The sequence below is a fragment of the Lonchura striata genome, chromosome 2 (genome assembly GCF_050655825.1).
Source record: "Lonchura striata isolate lonStrDom1 chromosome 2, ASM5065582v1, whole genome shotgun sequence".
NCBI classification, from domain to species: domain Eukaryota; kingdom Metazoa; phylum Chordata; class Aves; order Passeriformes; family Estrildidae; genus Lonchura; species Lonchura striata.
Window position 1 is genome coordinate 26,066,341 of NC_140704.1, and position 24,385 is coordinate 26,090,725.

The 24,385-nt window shown below is 36.4% G+C and overlaps 1 protein-coding gene across 13 annotated transcripts in view; it reads right to left on the reverse strand.

The window, feature by feature from the left end:
- ICA1 (islet cell autoantigen 1) overlaps window positions 1–24,385 on the reverse strand; it is a 63,910-nt gene that overhangs the window by 33,736 nt on the left and 5,789 nt on the right. For 11 of the 13 annotated variants that reach the window (XM_085567321.1, XM_085567320.1, XM_085567289.1 and 8 more), the window contains exons 2-7: window positions 21,119–21,165; window positions 19,506–19,544; window positions 17,224–17,395; window positions 16,313–16,385; window positions 14,510–14,633; window positions 12,120–12,318 (exon numbers count right to left, since the gene is read on the reverse strand). In XM_085567321.1, the coding sequence (XP_085423447.1) occupies window positions 12,120–12,318; window positions 14,510–14,633; window positions 16,313–16,385; window positions 17,224–17,395; window positions 19,506–19,522 (585 nt within the window). In that variant the 5' untranslated portion in view covers window positions 19,523–19,544; window positions 21,119–21,165. Of the gene's footprint in view, window positions 1–12,119; window positions 12,319–14,509; window positions 14,634–16,312; window positions 16,386–17,223; window positions 17,396–19,505; window positions 19,545–21,118; window positions 21,166–22,362; window positions 22,406–24,385 lie in introns of all 13 variants that reach the window. The other 2 variants (XM_085567296.1, XM_077787806.2) reach the window with 1 other exon arrangement.

Below are 24,385 nucleotides of genomic sequence, written 5' to 3' on the forward strand. Positions count from 1 at the left end.
GAGGTGCCAGCGTGCATTCAAGCACTGCCTATGCCCAAACATGCTTAAGTAACAGAAGTCACATGGAAATGCTTCACAGATTATAACTGTATAACAGAATGTAAGCTTTACATCACAGATTTACCAGGAGAAGGGGTGGGGGCAATTCTGAGGTGCTCTAACATTTCTACAATTACAACTGCAGTATGGAGAGAAGATCAGAACTTTCAAAAAATTTTATACTCCCATGCAAAAAGTCTACATATACATTAAGACCCGAGTTTTGAATTTTGGAAATCAATTGTCAAAACCTACAGGATTTACCTGGACAGGCCTAGCTTATCTTTCAGCATCCACCACAATCTCCTCTCTTCTTTCCAGAGGGCTGACTGCCAAGTGAAATGGCTCCTCATGGTATTTCGTTGGGGGCTAGAATACTAAACAGTGCTATTGTCTACATGAAACCTGTGGGAAATGCATATCTAACTATTTTTTCCCTCCATTTTTTAGAGGGTAGTTTGCTAAAAATAAATATTATTGAAACATCCCTGCTTTTGGATTAGGCATTTAATCAGAACAGGACCATCAACTACATGTTCTCTAAATTTATATTAATAAAGTTACTCTGCTATTCAACCAACAAGATATTCTAATTTCAGATGTCTCAAGAGAATGCGTTTTTTCCTTGCCTGTTTTAACCTTTTTTGATGCAAATTTGGGATATTTTCTTCCCTACTCTCACTATTATAGTAGTGCAAAGACATGGATCCAAATATCTCTTAGCAGCAGCAAAGTTTTGTTATATCCAAATTAAATTTCTCTGAGACATGAAAACTATTTGTGGCAAGCAATACAGTGTTCTGTACTAAATAACATTCTGAACAGCTGCCCTAAAGCAACAGATATATACTTCCTCCTCCATTATTAAAAAGTAATTTAGCCCCTTCATTGGAAAAAAAACCCAAACACCACAGGTTGAACGGTACAGCCCAACAGCAACAGAAAACCTCTGAAGTTTTTTTCTAAGGAATTACCAGGAATTAAAATGGTATTTTTTTCCTCCTCCTTCCTGATTTTTGCCCCTCTAGCATGGCCGAGTAGAGGCAGACACAGTGTGTCACTTGGGGAGAGTAACGCCTCTACAGAATCCTTTCCACTTAACCAGCAGCTGGACACAGCCCTGATCAAATTACATCCACAGTCCAGCAAGTTCATCCAGCCAAAAAACAAAGTCTTTAGCTTAAAGCCTCACAACATCTTTCATAAACAGAACACACAGTGCAGACCCAGAATGTGAATCCAATCACTTAAAATAAAACAATTACAACAAAATAGACAAAGAAATATTCACAGAAAATACATCAGCTTAAAAAAAAATTCTATCAAATACAGCATGCAACTGACTCTCAAATACATGATGTGGACCACTTTTGTAATTCCAACCACTATTTACTGTAAAATGAAGTCTTCTAAATTTAAGAAGATGAAAACAACAATAGTCTTCAGTTTTTCAGAACAGCACTCAGAGTCATTATAGAAATTATCATCACATCACAACATAAAAATTCAGGCAAAGCAAAAAACCATTCCTGAGTTACCCCACTTTAAAACACTCCAGCTTTTGAGCTCACAGCCCAAGAAATGGAGATATGCTACTTTTCTGCAGGTTAACTAAGTTGTTTTAACAAAAATTTTGAATTAAACAGATGCTAAGTGTGTTTACACAAGACTTATTTCAAATAAGGAGTGGCTGACTTGAATTTAAGTTTGGGAAAATACATTTTTAAGGTAAATAGATAAATGCTATGCTTAAAATACAGTGAGTGTTTACACCAAGTTCTGCACCAGGCCAGGTTCATTTAGGCATCACCTTTCAGCATCTCTGCACAGCCATATATTTTCCTCAGAAAACAGGTCATACATACTCCTGTCTTTGCCTGTTGAAAAATCTTCCCTTACTCTTCAAATACACAGCCCCACACTCCTTACATGTTGCCAAGCAACTTCTCTATCTCCTGCCTGTGCAGAAATAGATAACTCCAAATGAATGTGTCCACACTCCGTGCAGGACAGAACCTGGCCTCAGCAGCTTTGATCCAAAAAGCTGTAGCTTGTGTTCCCATGAAAGGTTCATGGGGAAATAAAGGGATACAGCCAGCAGCTGACATTTCTGCTGGGTGCATGAGGCCTTTCCTCCTATTTTATGCAGTATAAAGACAAACTACTTGTGGTCAATATGTTTAACTTCAAACTGTATCAAAAAAATGAGTTTTAATGCAGTGAGATAGGTGACAGCTGAGAGCTGGAGTGCACACAGCCTCTCCTCCCAAGCCATTCACACAGGGTCATTACAGGCATAAACTGTGTATGAAAGCAGCTCCACCTCTCTGAGCTTGTAACTCCTGGCTACTCTTAGATTTATGAGTGAGCAGAGACCACATCATGCTCCTGAAACTATTAATATGGATGGCTTCCTCACAGCCATTGTATTCATTTTTACAGCTTAGATCAATGTGCCAATTATTTTAAAAAGGGAACAAACATGAAATGACAATTTTAATGAAAGGAAGGCAATAAATATATAACTTCTATCCTTATTAAAACATCTACTTTTCTTCTACTTTAAGAAGCCTTCTAAATGTGTGCTTCAGCTTTCTGTTGGTAACAAGTTTCAGTTCTGGTCCAACCCAGAATATGTGGTTTACCAGGCTGAAAAGAAAAAAAGACCAAAAAACACTTGTTGACACTGACAGGGACCTTGAAGTAAGGACATACAAAAAAAAAATATTAATGATCAGCAGACTCTTAAATTGAATACAGAATGACATTCATCTAAACAGCATTATTTCAGAGTTTGGGGATAGAGTTTTACATTATGAGCCCCAAATGCAGTTCCAGTAGGAACATACATCTGTCACTCTGCAGACATGAGTCATTACCACCACAGAGTACTTGGACACACCCTCCCAATTTATAAACAGGTGCGTATCTTCATGCATGGACAAACATCCTCTTTAGGGAAGAATATGGTCCTGAAAACTACTGAACTCTCCTCTCCTGAAATGACTCTAAAGGAGTTGATAAAAAAGCCAACAGTTCTTTGCATAGATGCAAATAACTATGTATAGTCATGTTTTATAGATATGATCCAAGTCTATGACTTGCTAACAATTATTGCAAAGATTTGTAGCAAGGAGCAGGCCAACCAAAAGAAATGGCAAAAATGAAGAAATAATACAGTCTTTCAGGTTTGAAAGATCACATCTAGCTCTAAAGCAGGCATAATCTGAACTGAGTGTTAAAAGTACTGAGAATTGCTGAACTTGTCATAACTAACTTGTGTTAATCATATCAGACAACCTGAGATGGTTGCCACACATGGTACAGAGGGCAATGCTGGCAAGTGGAGAGCAATTAAACAGTCAGCCCCTGCAGGAAACTGAGACATGTAATAACTGCTTCTGAACACTGAAGACCAGAAGTGATGTAACGAATATTGTAATATAGCATAAAACTAACACATCTACTATGCCCATGACTCTATTAATCTAGTAATTATATAGTTCAGTTTATCTCAGATAATGCAGATAATTTGAAGGTCTTCTTACTCCTTCAGATACAGTGTCCTCATAGGAAAAATATATAATTCATATTTTTAATTTCTCTGCACCCAAATTAAATTCTTCAAGGCCTAATCAAGATTGCTACTTGAATTTGGGTCTCCTCTGAGCAGGCAGATGGGAGGAGTGAATATGCTGGAATTAGGTAAAGGGACTTGAAAAGCTCAAATTTAAGTGCACTAACAATATCCCCATTGAAAGCTCACTGTAAAACACTGAGCTGGCCTGTACAATCTCCTTAGCCATTGCAAAGGGCAGTGGGATGAAGAGATATACAAAGTGCCAGGAAATAGGAAATAGCACTGACACATGTTGCAGATCCTAGCTAGATGTGACACCAACATTTTAAGAAAGATACCTTTAACAAAATCAAGATGATTACCAAATCCCTTTAATATTCAGTCCTGAGTGTAAAGCCACCCTGTTTACAGTGCTAATGCAGAAATCCTGTTAAGTCAAGGTTTTCTATTTAACATTTCAGCACAGAATATAAAATGGCACCCACAAATAATCACAATTCATTTGTAACACAAAGTCTAGTGTAAATAATCCCATGCATTGTTACTGCTCTTTCTGGTTGGCATTTAATATATCAATAAGCATGGCTTGTTTCCATCAAAACAATTTAATTATATTTTGGCAAGACATGAACTCTGAAAGAGTACAAATCTATAAAAAAGACACAAATCTTTTTGTGGTGCTCTTCAGACTTCACAGTGTGCTATTACAGATGAAACAACATTTGAAATCTAAGCAGGGTTCAGGCAGAACCCTGAGTCATAGATGGTGGTATATTTGCCATTTTTTTGGTTAGAACAGAACCTTTTTGTTTGTTGGCTTTTTTTTACTCCTATCTAATTTGGTTTCATTATGTGAAGGAGAAAAATCAAACATAGCATTTTTTTAATCATTCAGAGCCTATGCAACATACAACTGAACAGCTAAGGCCTTATGAAGTAAAAGCAGATGGACTACATTATGCATGTGCCCAAGCATTTTAGGAAAGTATAAGAAGAATTCCTGGGCAGTGGCGACTATAGAAAAACTTGGTTCTCTTGTGTAAACAATGTTTTCCCCAACAGCTGTATTCCCCTTCCTGTTTATTCTTCACTTCTGCAGAATTCTCTCAGTTCAGTCACATCTGTATTTCATTTATTTTTAAAAAATATTTCTTTAACTATCCTCCTAGCCTTTTCAGATTATTAAGGCTGAGGGAATTTTCCAAATCTCATTTCTCTTTTCAAAGCCTACTCTGGTCATATTTTTTACACTTCATTTAGGTTCTGAATTCACAAAATTATCCACATGGGTAGCAGGCTTTGCCCATATAGACCATCTTGATTTGAGACCCATCTAGGGTTTGAGTTTTCATGTGAGCAATAGAAATTGTCTAGGCAATCATCTTTTCTTTCCCATTTTCAGAATAATATTTCAGAAAATAGTGTTCAGTTCCTATTTTTGTTTTTAAATCCGATATTAAATTTAATATTTACACATTCCTATAATTATTAGACATGAGAAAATTCCTGGAGCTTAATTTTTATCACACCATGTTTGAGAGAGTCTTTTTAATACTGGGACCAAAACCAATTATTACAAAAAAGTTAAGACTACTGACTTAAATCACTGATTTTTTTAAGAATACTTGTTGTACTCTGTTGAAACATTCTATATTATTTAGGTGATTAGAAATTTTCAGGATGTGTCTGATGTGTCTGCCTACCTTTTCTCAACATAAATACAAGCCTGAAAATGTACAAATAACCCAAATCTACCTATTTTGATATCAGCAAGGTTACAGGAAACAAAGTTGTTAAAAAACGATATTGTATCTGTAGTCTAGCAGACGAATTAGGAGACGAATTAGCAGACTAATTTTATTTTATTTCAACACCATTTTTCAGTCTCACCTCAAAATCTTATTTCATAAAAATAACTGAACAGATGATGAATCATTTCTCAAGGGTAAGCATCAGCCTCTGGAAGCAACCATATTCTACAAGCAATACCTCTAAAGATTATGTAATCTGTTCCAAGAAGTCTGTTTCTATATTTGAGTGGCATACTCTTATTATGCTTTTAAAAGGGCATCTCCATCACACATTGTTACCTGGCTTTTAACTCAGTAACAATCATCAGTGATATTTAATATCCATGAAATGGCTTCAGAAAATAATTGATTTTGTATCATTATGTACTCTGAGTCTTACAAATGGTACTTGAAATGGTAATTTAAAGTTGTAAGACTATAAAATGCTTTTACTGTGGAGAACATCTCTTCTTAAGGTTATGTTTTCAAAACAGGTACATCTTTCCTAACTGCCTTAAAATGCTTGGACATTTCATATGTGAGATATCTTGCGACGTTTTGGTTTCTCCGCTTAATGTTACTAAATATGATATGGGAAAAGCCAGAAGGAGCATTATAGCAGAAACTCCTCAAAGAAAACATGCTCAGCACTGGAACTGCATTTTCTTTTACCAGGAAATCAAACAATCACAAAGCAACAACTACAATTTTGATTGAAGAGCACTTTTTAATGCGCTTTGTCTTTCACTACACTAATTTCTCGGTAAATCACTGAATTTAGCATTTCCAACACCATATACTTCTATATTTAAAACCCTGACTTCAACACCCATACTGTAAATGCTATTCCCTACCAGAATGAAACCAAACCTACTCTCGATGGCACAGGCATGTCACAAGAAGAGATGTGTAGGTGTTGCTTATCGTCATATCATAAGAGCGGGCTGTTATCTCTATGTCTGCTATCACATTGCTGCGCTAAGATGTGGATCTCAGAGTGCAGTTTGACACCATCTCACTAATTTTAGAGGAGACACAGCTACCTTGCAGAGGGTATTATTGCACCTCCTGGAAGTTCACCTATTCTTCTAGTAAGCAGCAACAGCAATTCCAATCACTCAAAGAGAATAGGTGGGGTTTGTTTTGTTTTTTTTAAAGGAAGATTTTGAACCAAGGCTGATAAAAATCCTACCTATTAATGTGATAGGCTTTACAATCCCAGATTCCTAGCAGGTATTAAGAAAGCCACCATTCTTTTTTCACATCGCTATGCCACATCTCATATCCAGCATACAGTCTATTGAAGCAACTCAGATCTCTCTGACACCTCCAGAGCACAAATACCAACATGTGCTCTCTCACATGCAGGGGCCTATGTTATTGTCACCTCAAGATAAACGTGCTTCAAGTTTTTCATATGAAGTTGGAATCTAATGGGAAAGTATCACCTAAAATCAAACAGAGATGACTGGTGTTGAAAACTTTTTTTTAGAATTCCTTTTGTTAATTTTTAAAACCCAAGGCTGGTCAACAGTGACTACCCTAGCTGACTCTAAACATCCATCAATTATATTGCTACTTGTAAGTATTTCCACTTAGAGTCTTTTATTTACACCATTGTGACTGTCATGGCCATAGATATTTTTCTTTAAGATGCTGGTGTATTTTGCTGTTGGAAAACCAAAGACTTTTCAGCTTAATATCATCTGCAGATGCAAGTAGTATTAGCATATTTTCTCTTGGTTGGCTTTTAATAATTGAACTAGAACATGACCAACAAACAGCACCACAAAACTTCTAAGAGGGTCACCCTCAAATTAATTGTTTTATTAGATATAGAAAAACACTAGGAAAATATATTGCAGATGTACAGATTTTGTCCTGGCAGGAAGAGAGTTTAGTTGATCTTTAAGTTGGTTTCCGTCTTTAAATTCTATGATCCTCTGAAACTTTGTTTAGTGTTCCTTGGTCAATGTTCTCAACTCACAGCTCCTGAGAGCTCTTATTTTTCTAGCAAAATTAAATTCACTTTTCCAGTAATCACTCATAAGAAACTGAAACAATACAGATTTGCAATTTGTTTTCCAGTAAAAGAACAATTTAACTAAAAATGCAAGAATATAAAAAACACCAATATGTGATGTTATTTATAAACCTACGTTTTTATTTGCTCTTCAGTTTGCTAGCTTCTAAATGCCTACAAATTTCCTTTTCACTTTATTTTTACCAGAAACTGAAATTTAGTTCCCAAAGATGGCAACTGCCAAATCTGTTCTTATTTCAAAGTTCAGCTTCATATTTGGTTTTTCTCCTTTTCTAGGCTTTTGCATTTTCCAAACTCTCCAAGAGTTTTCAGAAGTAACAGAGAATTAAAAAAAAAATTGAAACCATACTCCAGGACATTTCCACAGTGCCTTTACATTTGCCTGGCTGTTAGCCGCTGATGTTAATGGACAGGTGAGCAGCAAATGATGCTGTAGCATGGTACAACACCTTTATCATCACACCCTCATGCCCAGCAGTAGAAACAGGCAAGGGGACAGAAGGGGAACAGAGTTGTAGATCCTGAACCTTCCCAACAGGCCACAGCAGATGTATCTGAGCCATACTTGCTGAGACCTTTACAATGAATACATATAGGCAATGCTTCCTTTATGACCTTTTAACCAGTAGATTTATTTCTATCTTCATTATTTCCCATCTATCCATAGATGTTTTAACTTTCAAGAAATAAAAAAAATATTCAAGGAAAGCTTGCACAGGTCAGACACTCCCTATATTAATACATTTATAACAACAGCAGTTTAAGTTATTATTATGCCATTTTGAGTTCTTGTTGAACTTTCCTTCCTGCTTGATAGATTTATCTTTAAAATTACATGTAAGGCCATTAGTTTTTTGTTTTTTTTCAAGTATATAAAGGACTATAACTAGAAAGAACTGGAGATAAAATGTATCCAAACAATTCATCTTCTAGCTTGCAAGTTCTCAAGATCTGTGTGCAAACCAAGAGCTGGGGCCCTAAGGTGCAGTGCAGCCTGTCTCAGGGAGCCCAGCATAGTCACTGCTATTTACAAAGATACTCCAGATTTGGTTCAAGCCTCAGAATGAAGGGGAAGCAGAGGAGTATGAGAACAATGGAAATGAAAAAACAAATATAGAAGGGATTAGTCTGCTTTATCAATGTAGCACAATAAACAACCTATTATGCCACAGATGTAATTTTCTCATAGTTAGCTTTAAGGTCAGCATGACAATTTTTTTCAGCTCTCACTCTTTAGTTGTTAGAGATGGCACTGAAATGCACAGGTTTGATGATAAAGTCTATATTGAATTGTACATGCATCTGAGATAGCACAGCCCAGTAAAACTGAACAGCACTCTGTCCTGTGTCCTGTAGGCTGCATGTGGAAGGCTGTTGCCTGGTCTCATAGTTTACCCTACACACTGTTGCATTCCTGCTCAGAAAATGCATGGAAAAGCTTAACTTTTTCAGAGCTGGAATGAGTACACCAGCACTTGGGCCATTTGGTCTATATTTTTACAACATTGTTCATGTTAGAGTGTACAGTCTCCAGACAGATAAAAGAGACCAGATTTAAGAACTTTAAAAACCTGATCAGTGTGGAGAATTTGGTAAAAGGATATTAGCTCATTAAAATTCTTCTATATATCACAGTACTGTTCAGATGCTCTCAAGGAACACTTCAAACCCTGAACTTGGGATGGAAGACCTCTACAACCAGAACAGCACTGGACTGGTAATAAAAACTGCTAACAGGAAAAAAAAAAGTTACATAGCATTTATAGAACTCTGCAAGGAAAAGTAAATACCTATTTTCCTAGTTTGACTCAAGTAGCTACAATTGCATAGCTATCCTCAAACAACAGTGCAAAAAGGCTGCTCTGCAGTGTTCTGAGACACTCTGAAAGGGGTAGTGTTGCTGCGTCTTCCACACAGACTGACGCCTTAAGAACAGCATTAGAAAATTCTTTCAAATACCTCATTGTTTAGAAAGAGAGCTACAAAAATGTCAGTGTTTTAACTCAGATTTTATCAGCTCTGAAAATACTGACTCAGCTATTGATCTTTTAGCCTGAGCTATTCTGAGGGAAGGTATGAAAACCCCATCTGGATTGATTTAGCTTTGGTCTCCAAAAACAAGTACCATATCTGTATACATAATGATACATTAAGGTTTATATTATAAAAGGCTACATACTTGAAAAACATTCTCTTAACTAAATGATGTAAATACTGCTGATGCACTACGTGCATTAAAGATCATTAAACTAGCACTGTTTACTAGAAATAAAAAAAAAAAACATGTACTAAAGTAATACTTTGGATTTTTACAATCAGAAGTCTGAAGAAAACTTTCTTTCAAGTGCTCTGACAGGATCAGCTTCACTAACTACTTGGCAGTGTACCACTCAATACGCAGCTCCAGCTCAAAATGCTTCTCTCTAGCAATGGTAAATTTAAGAACCAAAACCTTACATGAATAATTATAACATCTTTCTCAACAGAAAACTAGCATGATTTCTTAAATTGTTACAGATCCAAAATAAGCCCTAAAACCTCAGCATTACACTGCCACACTATGGTACAATTAAGATCTGCAAGCAAAAATAGAAAAAAGACAATAAAAACTCTTATACATTAATTATTTAGAACAGTATCCACCATTAATTTATGTAAAGCACTAAAAAGAAACTTGGCTCTTGCTCAGCAACAGCTACCTATGAACATTATGCTTGTGGATTTTCAGTATTTTTTTCCCAGTTAAAAACCAAAAAGTTTACTTTCTGCAAGCATTAAATCTTCAAAGGCTAGTTTGATATGCCTGTTGCACAGATGGGATATGTGGAAAGTGGATACCAGGGGCATTTCTTTACTTTGGTGGCTACAAAATACTCAGCTTTTTGTTCCCTGCATTACAATGTGAACTGAAAGGTTTTGAGTTGACAACAAGCTGGACAAGAGAAATGTTCAGAAAACTTTCAACTTTGGTTTTTTTAATGATTTGAGGTCATGCTACAGGATTTTAGAATCTACTTTTATTTTTTTATGTCAGAATAGAATTTATTTTAGATCTAGAAATATTTAAAAATACTTAGTATTTCCACATTTTTGCTACTAAATTTTGTAAGAACTTAAAAAAAAGCTTTTTTTTTCCTGACCCTGAAGCACAGCAACTCAAGATGTCCAAAATTTCACATCTAGGTTTTTATCTACAGCAGCTCACTGCACAAGCCATATGTTATTTTAATTACTTTGTCATTTATATAATTTATGCTTTCCGCAACACTTGTTTTGCAAGAAAGCTATAAATCAGTTTTCTATGATTATTACCAGTATTGCTTTATTAATTCTAACATTCCATTTTTAAGTGTTTTCCTAATAAATCAAACAACGTACATAAGCAATCAGCTGAGGCCAAGACCATACCAATTATTTTACCTGCAAGAACTTGCCGTTACAAACATTTCCCATAGGGCATAATAAAATATATGTCTGGTGCCACAAGACTTACAGGAATACCCTGTACTGAAGCATTAAATAAAGATTAGATGGCTAACTGGGGTACTATTTGTTCCATCCCTTTCTTAATTGCTATTGTCACCACTTTGGTTTACAGAAAATGACATAGTTAGATGAATGCCAGTCCTTTCCTGTTAGGATGGTTTATTCAAGCTTCTAAAATCCATAATTATGTGTATTTTATCTTCAAACACTTTCAGTTACAGACAGCTTAAGCCATCAATTAACAGGGTTTTCTCTTTTATACATTACCTATCTCTAAGCCATATACATATATACATGTACACTTTAATACAGCTTCTGTTATTAGACCTCTGCTTTCAATTATGACACAATTTCTGTAAATTTTTTTACTGCCTTTACTCAAAGTATGAGCCACTTGGTTATACCCAAGATCCTAAGTCTTCCTGATAGAATCTATAAACAGTCAACTGTGAACATTATAGACTTTTAACAAACTCGGCTCTAGGGTCCCACTAGAAAATGTGAAGGTCTCATGTGCATTTCTGAACTGTGATAAGATCAGCCTAAATAAATTCTATACTTTCACCTGGTAGCAAAATTGCAGCCTACCACCTAGGGCTTGTGATTTTGCAAGTCTTTTGGGAGGGGAGGAGTTTGGCAAACTTGAGTGACACTGAATGAAAACTATTTATGGAGAATGCCTCCTTAGCAGCTTTAGTGTTTAGCAGCTGTCAAAGAATCATGCTGAACTGCATCAGCGTGAACTGCATCACGCTGAACTGCATTCCAAATTTACACATCCAACAATAGCGAATTTTGAAATTGTTGGTCTTTAACTGCCCTCAAAATTTAGCAGCAGATAGCAGAGCACTTCTGGTTTTGTTTTTTTAGTTGCAAAAATCAATATTCCCTTCCCCCTCTGACAGCAGACATATGTTCCTCTATTAGTCATTCGGGCATCACTCCTAAGTATTCAAAATTAGATAACCTTCTTCCAAAAGATATATTATTTAAATTATAAAGATGTATGCTGAACTTGAATATACTACTAAAAAATGCCTTCCCTTACAGCCCACAAAGAAGTTAGGCTAAATGGCATCCTTACTGCTTCTCAATTATGCCCTCCTTGGAAGAGTCAAAACCATGCTTCATTGTCATTCATTAGGCAATCCCTTCTAGGAAACTAGAGGAAACTTCATACCTTCCTGAACTTTTCCATCTGCTTATAAAGATCTGGATCCAGCTCCTGAGACACATCTTTCATCCAGAGTAGAGCTCCTCTGTATTCAGTCCGATACTGCTCCATTCTGTTCACTGTCAGCCAGGTGTCTGAGATGGCCCTGTATCTGAAAGTCTCCACTTCTTGATACAATCTACTGAGGGGAGCACGGAGCGCTAATCTGGGGGAAGGCACGAAGGAAAGAGAGGAACAAGAGCAACATGTTAAATATGTTGTTCTACAAAGGAGTAATACAATTTCTGACAGTTTACTAGCACTCAAAAAAAACCCAAAACATACACAGCCAACATAGTTCACTTAAGTACCAGTGTACATGCAGATGATTCTACCACATGGTTGGAGGTACACATGAATCAATTATTTTGAATGAATATTGTGTTTGCAACCCTTCTGTTCAAATAGCAACTTTTCAATTACATGTGTGAGTGGAAAATAAACCTCTTCTACTGTGCCTATGTATTTTAGTTTGACCGTTTGTATGTTATTACCATTCCTCTTCACAAGTTTCATTTAACAACTATAAAAATATACCCAAGGTAATTTACTACTGGGAAGGTATCACAGATGTATCAGGAATGTCATGCTAAACATCATAAAAAGCATTCCATAAGCCTTTCAGTCTTCAAATGTAAATGTAAATAAGTAATCTGTCAGGTAGATAATTATCTGAGTTTTTCTTTGTGGTTTTTTGGGGCTTTTTTTTTTTTTTTTTTTTTTTTACATAATTGGAAGATTTCTTGGAAGGACATTACCTTTTGGAAGATTTAGACATTTATCTAAATGTTTTTTCTAACAACCACACTTTGGAAAAGCAGTAGGGGACACTGTTGTCCTCCCTATGCCATCACTTCAGATCCTAATGGGATCTCAACAGTAGAAAGGATTACTCCTCTTGCTTTGCTTCCTCCTGCTGCTTCTGCTTTCCTCTTAGTTTCCAACAGCAGCTCACTGGAATGGATTCAATCAGCTCCACACCAGCAGAGAGATAGTTTAATGTGCCAGGAAGTCCCTTGGCAGAAGAGAATTTCTCATTTTGGCTCCAGTATCCCAAGAATTGTCATCTTGATCTCCAGCTACTCAGCTAGCTATGAGCATGAAACATAAATAAAAGCAGTCCCAATTTCACAAGAGTTTGATGATAGCTCAAAAGAAGAAAGACAAATGGTTTTATTTTTATGTGAATTTATTTTAAAAGATGCCTTAAAAATGGGCTGGGCAAGAGCTATAAAAATATGTGAATTTAATGTGACTTGGTTTTTCCACTATGCTTTTTCTCTTTCTACAAATTCTTACCCAGATAGCCAAAAGAAAGTTTAGTTTATGTAGATATGCATTGGGATTTCTACTAACAGTTAAGCTTCATAAAGAAGCAAGTCATCAGCACTCTTCCTCAAAGGTGCCTTACATGTGCCTTAAAGATCCCAGTCATGACTGTTACTGGAGGTGAAAATGACCAAACTGTAGCCCAAGATAAGCATATGAAATTCTCAGTGCTTTGTATGCTATGCTTTATTTTGAACCAAACAACTGCACTGTTAAGATAAAGCCAGAAGGTATCACTGGAGTTAAAAACCCTCCAAATTCTATAAAACATAACGGAATAAAATTCTCCTTTGTGAGTGATGGTGAATTTCATACTTTCATAGTCCTAATGCTTTGAAAAAGAGCATTACAATACTTATAATGACATCAGGTAATGTTACTTTTAAACTGCTAGAGCAAACACTGGGTCAGTGAGACATTAAGGACTCTGGGTAACAGCAGGTCTTAGTGTGCTTGTGTGTCCATCTGGATTCCTTGCCTTTTACTTGCCCCTGCACAAGCTACATGAGCTCCACAGGGATCTAGGATCTTCTCTAAGAGGAACTTTACACTCAAGTTCAAGCAGAAGATGGCAGACTCCTCCTTTCTCACCTTGATGGCCCGAAAAAAGTATTCCCTTACTCATTCCCTCCCTTGCAGGAAGCAGACACCTCCACAATGAGCTTGCTGCAGCACTTCTCTGCAGAGTGAGAAGTGAGAACTGCCACCAAACAGGAGAAGGATCTGACATCAGCTCCTTTACAGCCCTACTGCTGGAGAGGCCATGAAGATGCTCCAGAACAGCCTTAGAACTACTGAGCTGAACAGGATAGGCAGGGGACAGACATAGCAGGTCTATGGACAAAAAGCATCAGGCAGAATTCAAGCAGTCTCCAATATTGCCAATAGTACAGCAGATTTTATCAATAATTTTCCTATCAATTGGTTCCTCAAACATTACAAATGGCCAAATGAATTATGACATTGATGAACCAACTACCATTATCACAAGTACCATGCAAATCAGACAGCAATGTTGACCCTTATACCTTTGCTGAGAAGAAAAGCAGAGGGCCTTTCCTGTAGCTTGCATCATTTTTCCTGCTCTTGTTTTATCCTGAGAACCCTGTGATCGAAGAAATTTCCCCAATTCATTTTCTTCCTGAGACAGAACTAACAAAAAATAAATTAGTTGTCAAATATGTTATTTAATTGATTCCGAACAGCTTTAAAACTGGCCTAGCAGCAAACAGTTTAAGTCACTTTAAGTCCAAGTGGCAAAGCAAAAAGAAATAATTTCACAGAATTCTTGCATTTACTAAACAGAAGACCTAATTCATTTGAGACATTTGCTGATACACTTAACAAGAATCATAAAATTCCATTAGCACCAAAAGACAACAGAAAAAATGTGCTATTTTTTCTTAAAAAGAAAAAGTTGGGTTGATTGCAGTTAACTTTCAGTGTTGGGTTTTTTGGGTTCTGTCTGGTTTGGTTAGGTTGGTTTTTAGTTCTTTTTTACTACTTGGATTGCCTCAGCTGATACTTTTATTGAAGCTAATTCCAAGTTGTACTAACCAAAACTCATTCACTTGCTTTTCTCTTGCTCACCATTTTTCATGCTTGACTACATAAAATTTCACATGACAATTCAAGTACTTAATTTTAAAGAACATTTACTTTCAAATTACTTGGCAAGATTACTTGACAACTTGAACATTCTATAATTCAAACACTGTATTTCAATTACCTGAAACACATGTACCTCAAAGTAACTGATCATTTTTTAAACAGGAAGATGAAGTGGTTTTACACTGAATTGCTGATTGCCTCTAAACTGGGACCATGATCTCAGAGAACAAAAACATTTCATGATAGCCACTTTAAAAGACAAGGAGATGAGGGCATCTCCTATAGGACCAATGTCAACTGACTATCAAGAGGGAGAATGGCCTAAAACAATGAAAGATCTCCTGAAGTCCTCTTCCCATTTGCCAAAATGGCAACAGTCAACTCCAATGCAGACTCAGCATTCTTTGGCAGAAGATGCACATCTGCATCTGATGCAAATCTTTCCATCAGATTTCACCTGCCAGTTCTTTAACTTGATACACTACTATTCTGTATTTCAATTTTACCTCCTGATTGTGAAACAACAACTCTGACTCTCTTTGGATAAAGAAAAATGAAAAGCTCAAGAAAATGTGTAAGATTCAAGAAAAAGACAGTAAATTGGAAGATGATTTCGTAGCTGGAGTCTCTCCGTCAGGTCAGAAATCAAACAATATGGACTGCAGAGAACTTTTAGAGGACATTTAATGCAACTTGCTGTTTGAAACATCCCAAATTAGGTCCCCCATCTCTCACTAATGACTGTCACTAATTATTGTATGGTTTTCACAATCAAATCAGCATTTTCAAATTCATCATAATAGCATAGATTACTTAATTATAAAACTAGTAATAAGCAAAAAATTCTTCATCAGCAATCCTGATTAAAAAAAAAAGCAAAACAAAACACTAAAACTGTTTAGAAAGAAGTTATGATTCCTTGACAAGATACTTTTGAATTTAAACAAGTCAACCAAATCATGGGAAAAAAATTTAAAAAAAGCTTTCTCCAGTCATTACTGCTGTCACTGCATTATATCAATACATAAAACTTCAGAACTGGGAGATCTTCAAACAAATAACCAAATCTGCATTCAGCTGTCTGCAAGGAACATTATCTTTACTTTTGTATAGGATGAAACTAGTAGTTCCCCACTTTTATTTTTACCTTTTCACTTGTTCAATGACTCCATAATGCAGACCTTCTTATCATTTTAACTAGTGTGTTTGATCATACTTACAACAAATCCTTTTTTGATACAGTTCAATTGCTTTCAGCAACTCCATACATGTTCTCTGAATAGAATGGAACAGCTGATATTGAAACAAAACACACAAAAATTTGTCAAATGTATGCAAGAAACACTGAGGAATAAAATACAAGAGAGAACTCAATTTTTTGTAGAAATTATTAGGGACCATTCTTTTCTTCTTGAACAGTGAGCAATATTTCTGGTATTGTCCTTATCAATTGTGCTCTTCTTTTAAGTTTTTTACTGAAACTAAAGACTGACCAATCATAACTTTACAGAAGGAAAATAAAGAAAAAAATAGCTTTGGAAACAGATCTACAACAAACAGTTGGTAGTTAACCAAATGACTTGTGTTGGCTGTTTTTTTTTTTTTTTCAGGTGGTATCTTTGTATAGATATGAAGATGTACAAATCTGTTTCTAGAAACCTCCAGCCTACAACTTAAATCTAACTCTACCATATCACACATTACACAGCTAGAAGTAAAATAGACCACAGGCACACAGTTAGTTCCTTCTTTTAAGGCTGCTTGACTACAGATTTACACAGGTCTTGTCCTTTAAAATGGGATTATGACTTGAAGGTGAGAATTTGTCCAAAACATTCCCATGCTAACAAAGGAGAAAATCTGTCCCTAAAACATGAAAATAAATCTGAGATATGTTAAGTTCCAAATAAATTTAGAGGGACATAGGGTTTTGTGTTTAAAAAATCCCCTATATTCCCTGAATTTACCTACGTAAGTCTTCTGATTTGTCAGAATCTGGAAGAGATATTACATGAAAATTATAAAAATTTTATTATATCCTATGTGCACACGTATTGAAGGTTTGGTAGAAATGAAAATCCTTTAAAAACCAACAAACCGAGAACAGACATTATGTGTAAAAATTACAAACCTCTAGTTTTGCATCTAGATCTGCATCTGAAGCCACAACATGTTCATCTTCCTTTTTTCCCGTAACTTTTATAAGGGTTTGTTTTGTTTTCCAGTACTTCTGTTGCATTTTATTGACCACAGATTTTTCTTGGCTTTGAGCATATTGATCATAAAATTCTCTTGGATAGTTGCTAGAATATTAACAAACAAATTTAAAACTTCAATTGGAAGCTTTAAAAATAAGTCTAACACATTCAATTAATACATTTCCATTAAAAATATTGCATTTGCATGCTAACACGTATATTCTAACATGCAGCTCCTCATTATGCATTAATAACAAAGCAACTAAATTACTGTATTTCCCATCCTTCTCTGAAAAATAATACACCGATTTCAACTTGAATATCTTAACCATGCAGTACTGCCTAATAAACAGCTTCAAAGAATTCTTCCCGATGCATTAGGAAATTATTTATAGTCCATGGAATTAACTTTTTATTTTGTATAATTAATGGGAGAGTTTCAAGTGAACTAGTAGAGTTGCTTAAGCAGGTAACAATTTTCATGCCATTTCAGCATTGTTGGGATTTGACACAGCTCATTTTAAGAATGGGATTAGACTACTTCTAGCCCTCCTTTTTTTAATTGAATAAAAAAAACCAATTAGAAGAACGCTCCTCTCTTTTGAGCATGTTATGTGAAAGACTGATATCTCACATGTCCCTTTATACAAATGACTACATGACAACTGTGGGTGTTTAACAGGTAACCTTGTCTTTCAAGGATTAGTTTTCACTGAGATAATTCTGCATTCCTGTAGCAGACCTAATAAAAAGTGCAATATATAAATTCCATATTCCACACTATTTAGGCCATACCCAGACAGCTTAATAAAAAATACAGTTTTACCATGAAAATCTCGGTGTCTTTCAGGAAGTGTAATTCCATTTTTAATTTGTGCAAAAGTACATGCATTTTCCCCTCTGTTCATATATAAAAAGCTGTGGTACTCTTTCAGCTTTTTAGAAGTACATGGTTGCTAAACACTGCTATATTGGATACTTATCAAAACTTAAATAGGTTGATTTTATTTTGAGAAGACACCTTACACCTGGAGTGACAAACTGGGGTTCATTAGTGAGATATTGACCTCTAGTTCTGTTCACAACACACAGATTGTTCAGATGCTACCCCAAAAGTTCTTCAGACCCAACACACACATCAAGTCATGTATTGAGACATGTGTCCTTGCCCATGGCAGGGGGGTTAGAACCAGATCAGCTGTAAAGTTCCTTCCAATCCAGGTCATTCAATCATCCTATGACCCTCTGATTATATCTACCTATATCTATATATTTGCTGTGAAGCAATACAGCCATTCTGAAAAAACCAGCTGTTGGTACATATTCCCAAAAGGGATGACATCTACTCTATGCAATCACTAGTGACACAGTTTAACATGAAAAGGAAATTTTTTCACAGGTTATATTACTTGCTCTAGTTACTTTTAATCAGTAAGTTAGATGACAATGCCTTAATTACCAAAGAGATGGTAAGAAATTAAACTGGAAGTGAGCAGAGACATAATTTAGAAAAGCACTTATATAGAACACTTCATGGCTTCTTCACCAAACTTGAAATGCAAAGATATTTATCCATTTAATTCTACATAAATATTAGTTCCAATAATTTAATTTATTAATCAAAATAAAGGTCTTTGGTGCTACAGAAAAAAAAGTACAAAATATACCACACTTTATTTGGACTTCTGTATAAAAAAAGCCACTATACATACTGACAACAGACAGCCTATCAAGTTGGGTGAAGACCTGATACATGCTGCACCTTTAAAATACAAAATTTAAAGCCCTTAATGAATAAAAAAATCCTCCTGTATTATGAGTTTAATAAAAATAGCTTTACTTTAATCATAATTAAAAAAAAAGTCAAAGTTCTCACAAGATATTATAAAGGCCTTAGCTGCCTGGCTAATTGTGTGCTTTGACTTCTGCTACAGCAGTGAAAAAAACTGAGATCTCATTTCAGTAGTGAAACCACCATAACTCATCTGATTTTAACCAGCCCTGAGAGCTACCTCAGCTGAGGTCACCAGAAATTGTGGGGGGCATAGTGCAAGGACTAAAAATTAGCTACTAATATAAGGTCACAAAAAGATTAGAAAAAGTGCTGGGAATAATACAGATTCCTGAATTATGAGACTGATAAACAAACTGAACAAATCAACACACCAAACACTATTAGCTCTTTAGAATAAAAAACAATTATCAAGATGCTTACTATTTGTGACCTTCCATGATTCTTGTTTTCTTCAGACACCTAAATAAGAAATTATCAGTTAATGCAAGTATCTGCAACATCTTGTTTACCATATTACAAAAGAAAACTCTTCAATCTGTGAGCCAAATGTCTTCCTTGGGTACCACACAATTCTCTTGAAAACCCATTACAAATGGATTTAAGTGCTGCCATCAATTATGCCAATCCTTCTATGTTAGCAAGTTTTTCAAGCAAAAGCAAATTTACCAGGCATAAATTCAGTGACTTTTGATGAGGCATGCCAAAATTGTCCATGTTAGGCATTGCCCTCAGTCAAGATTTTTCCTACAAGTTTTAGCAGTAACAAAATTCAATTAATTTTTATCTTTTTTTTCTGCCTATATCCCACTGACCTAGTTTTTAAAACACTAGTTACATCATGTCTTGAGTCAGAGATGTGAAATTTAATAGCCAGATGGTTTTTCTATGAGGGACACTGCAGATGGCATGCACATAATTTCCCACCACTACCTGAGCACGCTCCTTCCAGGCCAAATTTACCAGCCAAGCCAGATACTCATGAACAACAAGCACTCGGCTTCTCCTCTGCTGCTTTCAGAGAGGACTGGCACATGGTTAACATGGGAATGGAGGCACTGCAGCAGGGTCTGGATGAACCAAAATGCAGCTAGTGAGATGGGTGGTACTGATGGGGAATGGAGTTCAGCAAGTAGAGGCACAGAATAAATACACCAACAGCTCCAATAAGGTATGAAGCTGATTGACTGAGAAAACAGTAAAGAAAAAAGCAGCTATGGAGGTAACAGTGCTGAAACTGAACTTTGGCACTAACCCAAGTAAGAAAGAAAAGGGGCTACAAAGGGAAGTCATGATGTTGGAAATGTACCTACCACAGTACTGCATACAGACAGTGTAGTTAGCACTGGAGAGGCAAAGGGACTGGAACAGATTGCAGGAACCCAAACAAGGCAATGCAAACAACCTGGATGCTTCCTGCAAGCATGAAGCACATGCACTTCCATTTGGAGCTGAATGGAGCCAAATCTCAGATTCCTGAGTCTAACCTCTCTGCTGGCAGTACCTGTGATACTTGCTGGCAAAGTTCCAAGAGATACTGCAAGATTATATCAGAGCAGGAATTTTGCCTGAATTGGAATTTTAGTGAAATGCTCTTAAGCACTGCAGGAGAGACCACAAGAAAATTAGTAACTCTGTCTTCAGACCAGAGTTTAAATGTAAGGTAAAAAAGGAGGAAGAAAGAATCTTTTCAGATTGTTGTTTGTATTACAGAACCATTGAGTCAGACAAGATACAGAATGGACTGCTTTGCTGTTCCTTCTAGAGGCATTGCCACAGACACTACTAACTCATTTTCTAATACCTTTATGTTCTTGACTTTGCTGTTTTCACACTGGTCCTCAAATCAACTGTGGGGGTGTGTGAGTGAGATAAGACCACAGGATTTAGCTCGTATACACATCCATGGCGCAGTTATTCAGCAGCACACTTGGTTTGACAGGAAGCAAAGAACAGCCTATCTAGGTGGAGTAACATGTATATTACTTGGAACAAAGTATAAGCAATGACTATGGGAAAAGGTGTAAGGCACTGACCTTATTCACTGTACACATCCACCTGCTTCTCCTGGAAACCTAGGTCCCTACAAAAAATAAACAGGGTCATGGTGAAACAGTTGTCATTTGCAATTACAGCCCATGCTCTTTCTTCCTTAACATCTGACCTCACCTTTTGATTCTGAAATCTTAGTTATACTCTTTCAGGTCCTACATAGCACTCTTATGCCCTGAAGATATTCTTTGTGGGAATTTTTACATTCAAAGTGGACAATATTTTCATGGTATGAAAATGAAGTAGTGTTCTCTGTTCTGCTGTGTGACAGGATGGCATTTGAGGTGTTTGAGGCTACAGGACCTGCTGGCATGGTTAATCAGGGTGTAAGGAAACATAAGTGGAGCCTTACCTATACTGCCTGCTGGAAATGGCTCCTGGCATGTGATATCACCCAAAATGGGCCAGGAGGGAAAAAGGTCCCAGAGAATTCTAGACAGTGTAGATAAAAAACATGCCAGGGAGATTGCTGTAATTAAGTAGTAGCAACAAGCAGCAGCCCAGGACACAAACTCAATCGCTCTGCCCGTTTTATTTCCTGTATGGAGCTGACTTTTGGTCCTAAATGAGAGTTCAGTTTGCAAAGACAGCTTAGTAAGTACTAGCATTGAAAAACCAGAAATGTAGTTGCTAAAAAAAAAAGTGCAGTAAATTGTCTCTCTTGCAGTAATTTAACAGGGGCCTAATTTATTAATATAATCTCTTACTTCATGTGTTGTTACTGTCTGTTCCAGATCCAGGAACCAAAAAGGGTTAAGATACTGGTTCAGCTCTATCAAAGGACACTTAAAAGCATAGAGCTTAGCTGAAAGCAGTGAGATTTTTTAAAAGAAATACCAAAATCTAAGTCTAGTCTCAAAAACTGAGATAATAATAAGAGGGGACTGGAAACAGCGCAGGGAAGTATCCAAGATTAAAAGGAACATTTAACAGCCATGTAAAGAATCCCTACAGTCACAAAATGTTGGCCCTGAGGCTGCAGAGAAATACCAAGAATGAACACATAACTTCTTATTACTTCTAAGTTTTCAACTTTTATGCTTTTGAAGAACAACACAAATGTCCCAAACAGACGTAACAAGCCAGCTGATCTTTACCAAAATTGACTACAATACAAGCACGTGACACTAACTTGAATCTACCAGTACTTGCTCCAAAAATTGCAGTCAAATTTAAAATTAACCCATGTTATCATACAGTTTTAGGTATAAAAATAAGCTTTACTTGCCACAAGGAGTTGATGTAGAGGACCTTTTTTTTTGCTTGTTTTTCTTCTCAGTGTATTAAAACAAACAAACAAAAAAGATAAGTTTCAATCAATAGTATTATGCTAACAATGATTAACTAAAGAAAATAAAATCACCACCCTGTAAAAAAGCATTTGTATTGGGAAGTTTCCATGATATTTGACAATAAAGAGTTATTGTTATTGCCACAACAGACTTTACCTTGACAAACAAAAGGGAGGGATACTCTAGATGAGAGGGTGGGTTTCAGAAGCAAACACACCTGCTTTATTCACACCAGAGAAAGCAGTGCCACATTACAGATGTACACAAACCCACACATAATACTGCACAGTGATGGATCTGAGGCTTCCTGAAGAAGTCCACTTATGGCTCCAGTAATCTTGCAAGTGCTTCTCTGTTTTGAAAGAGAGTGATGCTACCCTCAGTTTCAGCATTAAACCGGAGCAGGCTCCATTCATAACAAGTCTGCTTGGAACACAAGGGACCACAGAGCTGAAAGACTCACTCCCATACAGAACCAGGTGGAGTCACAAGCCCTGCCAAAACCTTGAAAATCCTTAGCAGGTGTTTCTGAGGCACCAAGAAGCCTCAGCATCACTTTCCACAAGCCATCCTTTTTGCAGACTGATGCCAGAGAAGACAGGCACAGCCCGGACACTGAAATACATGAGAATTGTTTCTAGACTCCACCTGGCTTCAGGTGTAATACAGCCAAATTCAGGCAGTGCTCTGCCACAGACAAGAAATGCTGAAACCAAGATGGTCCTGCAAACAGCCAACTATGGCAGAGTTTCTCTGGGTGGTAGACTACTTACCCATAAATTATTTCCACAGGAAGCCATAACAACTGGAACGCACACAGAACTTCATGCTATTTCTGCCATATTCATCATCCTACTAAGAAATTTATTAGCTGTGACACTGAAATGAAACTTGATGGAGGACACTCGTCATTAAAAAGTGGCATTTCTATTCCTATGGAGAATCCTCTGATTCTCTATATTCTCCAAGACTACTTGAATAAACATGTACATTTTTTCTGTGCAAATAGAGAATGCTTTTACGGTATTTTGTGGGATTTGAACTGCAGTATACATTACGATTACCTTCCAGCTTGTGCTCTGTACCACATTTATACAAGTTTGCTTCTCTTTTTTAGCTTTAGTACATTTTGTTTCAGCATAAGTGGTCTCGTTTCCCAAGAGCTAAACACCTTCATGAATAATCTTTAGATTCTGCTTGTATAAGAACAAGATGGTATGAGTGCCTTCTCTCCAACAGCTACATTGGTAACAAACAAGTCTGTATATCAATGTCACTTACATTACTTCTCTTTTTCAGTGAGTCTAAACATAAGAAGTGTCATGTGCCAAAGGCACGTAAAGGTCAGACCTTAATACTCTCCTAGGTTATGAGGAAATCAGTTTAAAACCCAACCCAACAAACAAAAGCTTTACTCCTAATGCAAGTATCTCTTCTTGTCTGAGCATTGTTACATAGCTCTTCGTGTGCTCTTAGCTCAGGCAACAGACCACCTAGAAAAACATCAGCATCCAGAGGCATCAGACAGGAATCTTTTCAACTCTGAAGTCTGTACATAAAACAAACTGTTGATCTAATCACAGCTTCTCAGAACAAAGAGATGATATGAAATCTTTACGAAAGCCTTATAAATGCTGATGTACAGAGCAAATCTAACATTCAAAGATGACCAAGCATTTATGTACAAAAGCAGTAGACTGAACAACACAATCTTTTGAGATACATCCAGAAACAAGGAAAGGGAACTAAGCAAACAGCATAGCAAAATTCAGCAAACCTTACGTGAAGGCAGTATGTTCATCAAAACACACAGAAGAGTCTGCACTTTCACTGACAGAGCTGTCCTCCAAGTCTACTGTTTTTTCAAATCAGATAATATGTTCTGTGGCTTCTCAAATCCCAATAGATTGTCCACATCCTAAAATCCTTGCAATTTACAACTTTCAAGTATGGCAGAAT